The sequence below is a fragment of the Choloepus didactylus genome, chromosome 9 (assembly GCF_015220235.1).
Source record: "Choloepus didactylus isolate mChoDid1 chromosome 9, mChoDid1.pri, whole genome shotgun sequence".
In the NCBI taxonomy this organism is placed as follows: Eukaryota; Metazoa; Chordata; class Mammalia; order Pilosa; family Megalonychidae; genus Choloepus; species Choloepus didactylus.
The window spans coordinates 61344587-61350586 of record NC_051315.1 but is presented as its reverse complement, the minus strand read 5'-3'; the positions used below and the strand labels follow the sequence as shown (position 1 = coordinate 61350586).

The window sequence follows — 6000 nt, the reverse complement described above, 5'->3', positions numbered from 1 at the left end:
CTTAGATTTAACAATTATTAAAATTTATAAATTATAAATATGTACATTGAAATCAAACTGGAACATCATATAGCTGCTTAGAATTGGGATGTCCCAATATGTAATGATAAACATGAGTTAAATTTAACTGAAAAGGGTGAGATGCAGAATAATGTATATTATCACCACTTGTAACTTGTGTTTAAAACAAAAATCATGGATATTAGTATACCGATAACTCTGAGGGACAAAAGAGAAACTGGCAAAAGTAATTGCCTCTGGAGAAGTAAACTAGGTGACTGAGTAGGAGAGGACAGTTTCCTTCTCATCAAATACTGCTATTCATTTTGAATTTTGTACTATGCATATGTTACATAACCAAAAGAAAACAAACAAAATAGTGTTTAAAATGAGTGACAGTTAATCCCATAGAGGAGTGGTTCTCAACCACGGGTGATTATGCCCCTCGGGGGACATGTGGCAATGTCTGGAGATGTTTGATTGTCAACATTTGGGAGGGGGAGGGTTGCTACTTGCATCTAGTGGTAGAGACCAGAGAGGTTGCTAAATATCCTTTGATGCACAGGACAGCCCCACACAACAAAGAATTATCCAGCCCAAAATATCAATAGTGTTGGCGTCGAGAAACTCTTCTGTAGAGCAATTCACATGGATGCTAAGGCCTGAGAAGTGCTAAGCAAGATTAAAGGAAGAAACAAAAATAAAGTCAAGCATGTATGTGTAGGCATTCAAATCACTGTGCCTTTAAGATAATTCAAATTTCTAGCTGTGAAAGCAGATGGGTAGAGTATTCCAGTATGCTGTGTGCCTACAGTTTATTCCATTTTGACATCATTTTATTAAGCTGCTGTAATTGTAGTTCATGTTAATAATTTTAATTGTTTTACAAATAGTGTAGTCACTTTAAAAATGAGGTTAGCAGTGGTTTCCAGGACTTTAATCTATACATATACTTGGACATGTATGCATAGCACATATCCAAGAATACGCATTGCAGCATTGTTTGTAATGGAAAATACTGGAAACAACCTAAATAATGAGACTGATTGAATAACTTATGGTACATCCATACAATGGAATATCATGCAGCCATCACACAAACCAAGGGTAGCTCTAATGATCTCCAAGTTATTTAACTGAAAAGGCAAGCTACAGAACAATATGAGTGGTGGGCTACCATTTGCTATGTGATATATAAAAGATATATACATATATGCTCTTATATGTGTATAATATCTCTGAAAGATACACAAGATATAAGCAGTAGTGATTGTTTCTGGAGGATTGGGGCAGGGAATTTTTCACTATGTACCCTTTTGCATTTTTGTACCATGTGCATACTATCCATTAAAAATACTCATATACACTTAAAAAAAACTCTCAAGTCAATGAGTAAATTAAATGCACTATGTAATTCCACTGGGCCTCATAATATAAGGTACACGAAATATGTATTATAATAGAAATGTAAAGGAATATGAGAAAACAGAAAAGTTGTAGATTAAATGTGGAGAGAAAATGAGCAATTTCAATCCATACTTCAAAAGAGGCATTGGTAATTTCAGTCATTGCTGTCAAACATCCTTTTCCCTAATACTTGCTTCTCTAAAGTTACAAGAAAATGAAGGCAGTTGGGATATTTGGTGACTAGGGCCATGCAAATGAGACATTTTCCAGCTGGTGAGAAAAAAATTCCCTTTTAGGAAGAGCCTGTTAGGCTGGCAAATTTAAAGACTTGGTCGGCTTGTTTGATGTAAGAGCAAATGGAGTAGTGGAAGTCAGGAGCCCAGTGATAGTCCAGCTTTGCCACTAACTCATAGTGTAACCTTAAACAAGTTACTTAACCTCTGGATCTGTTATCCATCTATAAACTGAGAGGTGAGTTTCCAATATAAATGTTAAACAAAAATCAAAGATAACTCATGTCAAACAAAATATTTCACAAGAACAAGGAAGAATATTCAGGCTTCCCAGTAAGCAAAAGGAATGTAAATTTGAGATTTTATATCTATTGAAACAGCAGCAGCAACAGAATCAACATCCTATGCCACTGAAATTCTGCTAAATCCAATATACACCTTCATATCTGGTAGTATTTTACCAACCATTCTGGAAAAGTAATATGGCACATTATGTACTGAGCCATATTCTTATTCTTTGACTCACTAATTGCATTTCCCAGGAATTTATCTTAAGGAAATGACTTAACACAATACACACACACACACACACACACATTAATCCATTTGAATGTTGTCTATAATAGTAAAAGAAACTCTAGATAAACAATATGGGCACAGCAACATGAAATATAGTACCTCTATGAGAAAAATCATTTTGAACAGTAGAAATGTTTGTTAAAAGAAAATAAAATACAGCTTTGTTAAATGAAATACAACTATGTTCAATATGCATATACTCAAGTATAATATACAAATGTAAAAATAATTTCATTTAGAAGAATTATGGGTATCCTATTATTAATCAGTATTTAACACTGTTAAACTGATTTTTTAATTTCAAAAAAAAAGCATTTAAAAAGGTAAAATCTTTTAAGGAATTAAAGAGAATCTCTTAAGGTCTATGATTCTAACTGTTCCCTGACATGACTTTGGGTGCTTTGCTGCCAGCTCTTCTCTAATAGGTAAAGACTGAAGTGATCAGAAAAATCTTCAGAACAGAAAAAGCAAGCATATGTGCCTACAATTCCTGAGTATAAAAGCTTAAGGGTGAGGAGATAGGAAGTAGACAGCATAAACATAGACTCTGAACAGAGACAGAGCCTAAAGATCGTTTTAGTACAACCTCCTCCTTTTACAGATGAAAATAATGATGCTCAGAAAGGAAACATGATATTATATGTAGAGAAGGTGCAATTTGGAAAGGGGGGGTGGTAAATTAAGGATGGAAGAGGGGCAGGGCAGTGAAAAAGAAAGAAATGACAACATTAACTTGCGTGGATGACAGATGGAGTGACGACTAAGGCTAGGGGGTAGCAAGTGACCACTAGGACCTAGAGGTGGCTGTGCTGTTTCATACACAGTTCTGTATATCTATCCTGGTATTTAATTACCCCATATAAGGCACAGGTCTAAATATCAGCCTTTTACTCTTCTAATCCTAAAAGAAGGTATAGCCCTTCATGTCTGTATTCATTAGGGTTCTTTAGGGAAACAGAGCCAACAAGCGATATCTGTAAATAATTTTATAAAAGTGTCTCACACAACTGTAGGGAAGCACAAGTCCAAATTCTGTAGGGCAGGCAGCGAACTGGCAACTCTGATGAAGGTATTCGAAACACTTTGCTAGCTAGCCGAAGAAGTGAAGGTCCTCTTGCTTTCTCCCTTAAAAGTCTTCAACTGATTGGATTAAATCCAGCTGATTGAATTCTCTTATTGTGGAATACATGCCCTTTGTTGATGAAATCAGTCACAGGTACAGTCAATTGACTGATGATTTAATAAACCAGCCTTCTGGTTTATTAAGCAGCCACAAATGTCCTTGCAGTAATGGTTAGGCCAGTGCTTGCTTGACCAGACACCTGGAAACCATCACCAGGCCAAGATGACACATGAACCCAACCATCACTATGTCCCAAAGATTAAAGCTAAACCATACCTTTATCCATTAATTGAATATTGGAATAGTTGCTTGTTCTGGAGTCTACATACAGTTTTTGAAAGATCATTTCTTCAGTTTGTGTTGATTTTTAACTCAGAGCTCATCTTTAGGTATCAACTGTGAATTTTCAATAAAAACTTTAAGAGTTATTAGCTAATTTAGATGGAAAACAAATTGCTTTCATACAGTTTTATCAAGGATTTTAACTGAACTGATTCAATGTGTAACAATTTTTTTATGTTTGTATATATATAGGATCTCTCAGAAATCAACAAGCTTAATCGATATACAAGCTTCTGAGATAGTCTGAAGAGTTTGCAACACTTTACCCTTACTTTAAGGAGATGAAGGCTTAGTGCTGTTGGTAGGCTGCCGGTCCCAGCTGCTTTGTGTCCAGAGGCTACCAATTATTTTGCTTCTATATTTAACAAGTTTTATTGGTCTAAGGACAAGACAGTGCTTGTTCAAGTTGGGATTTTGCTCTCAGCAGTGAACAAATCAAAAAGTAAGGTTCAACTTACAGCCTGTTTTAGATGTTATATAATATCTGGTTTACCACCACATGTTATAAACATTTTAATGATTCTGTATCAAGCAATTAATTTACTTACACTTTACTTCATTAAAAATAGAATGAGATTATATTAAGCAATTTATCATTACTTTCATTTTTCCTTGTTGGACTTCAATACCTCAATAACCTTATAACAAATTATAGTAGATAGCATCTCATTTTATCCTAGATATATTTCAACAATGGTATGTAAATTGGATTTTTATAAACTGATTTCTATTTCTTATCTTACATCATTATTATTTATAACATGTTTATGCCAACTTCAAAATTATCTTCAGTTAGTATTTGATTCCAAACATTCAGGTTTTAGCCTATATCTAGTTTCCCTTCTCTTATCCATCCAAACCCCACAAAGCACTTAATAGGAGTTTCTGTACAACAAAACAAAACAAACCTATACAAGAGAAATTTCTTATTTAGGAAAAGCCTATAGGAAAAACAAAATTAGTAGGAAGACCTTGAAGAAATGTGTTTCAAAGGTACCAGAATATAAATCTTAGACACAGTGTGTGGGAGGAATGATAATAAAAGCTTAAAACCTAAAGTTTTTAACAAAACTGAAAAAGGTTATCATTAATATTTAAGAATCATATCACTACACATTAACATATTGCAACTAAGCATTTATTATACTGTTTAAGAAGGGAAGCAACTGCAGTGGTATTTCAGAAGTTATATCTCTTTTTTTTTAATGTAATATATGCTCATAGACTAAACAGTATTTTAAAATATACAATCTCTCCAAAAGAAAATATTCAACTAAAGATAGATAACTTTTAACGTAAATAAAATGTTACAAGGTTTTACTCTTGAGCAAGTCGTTCAATAACACGTCGGTAATCTTCCACAAGTTCCTGAAAGCTTTCTTCCAGCTGTTCATGCTGCATGCTTATTTCTATTTGGTTCATCTGGTTTGTCAGCTCTTCTGGTCTGAGACATTTTCTCATCTTGGCAAGATCTCTCTGCTTCTTCTAAGCAATAAACACAATTATTTGTTAGACTAAGAAAGTGTAGGTATTTCTTTGTATTCTTACAACTTTGTCTCCAATGTTAAAAATAATAGCAGTAAGAATATGCCCAAATTTGTCCCATACAGTTTATTTCTTAAGAAAAACTAAAGTTAAACCATGATTGCAAACCGTGTAAAAAGAGTTAATCAGAAGACCTGGCAATTGTGTCAACTGATGTTAAATATAGATATGTAACTAACAGCCCCCTCCAAAGCATAATAAAAAACTCTGGCCAATACAGACATTCAAATGTTTCTTTAATAAAGTAACTGAAGGAAGACTAATATTAAGTACTGTTAGTCTTCATTTCACTATTCAATAATTTAATGAACTACATATTTTAATTTTTAAATTCCAAGCTAGCTTTTTCCTGCCATTATGCTCATTTCTAGGTCCCCCTTCCCAAATATGTATTTGTAGACCACATATTAATTTCAACCTAAACTGCTGGAAAAGTTTCAAGAGACAAATGAAAAAAAAATTATCATACTTTTTGATTAACTGTTCTAGACTGTCATATCAATTCTCTCTTTTATTAGAGCATATAATAGCTAACTTTAAATGAAGATTGAAAATCACATATATTAAAATTCATATTATCCTAACAACAACCCTATAAGATGGGTACTATAATTTTCTTCAATTTATAGATGGAGAAAAAAAGGGACAGAGGAGTTAAATAACTTGTCCAAGGACATAGGGTTAGTAAGCTGAGAAGCCAAGTTTCAAACCCTAACAATTCAGCTGGGACCCTGTATTCTTAGCCCCTATGCCAACCTGCCTCTCAAAAGA

The 6000-nt window shown here is 33.7% G+C and overlaps 1 protein-coding gene across 1 annotated transcript in view; it reads right to left on the bottom strand.

The window, feature by feature from the left end:
- Positions 1 to 4800: 4800 nt before the first annotated feature.
- Positions 4801 to 6000, bottom strand: part of HAT1 (histone acetyltransferase 1) — a 75511-nt gene continuing 74311 nt past the window's right edge. The window contains exon 11 of the mRNA XM_037849246.1: positions 4801 to 5169. Coding sequence (XP_037705174.1) covers positions 5002 to 5169 — 168 coding nt within the window. The 3' untranslated portion in view covers positions 4801 to 5001. The remainder of the gene's footprint in view (positions 5170 to 6000) is intronic.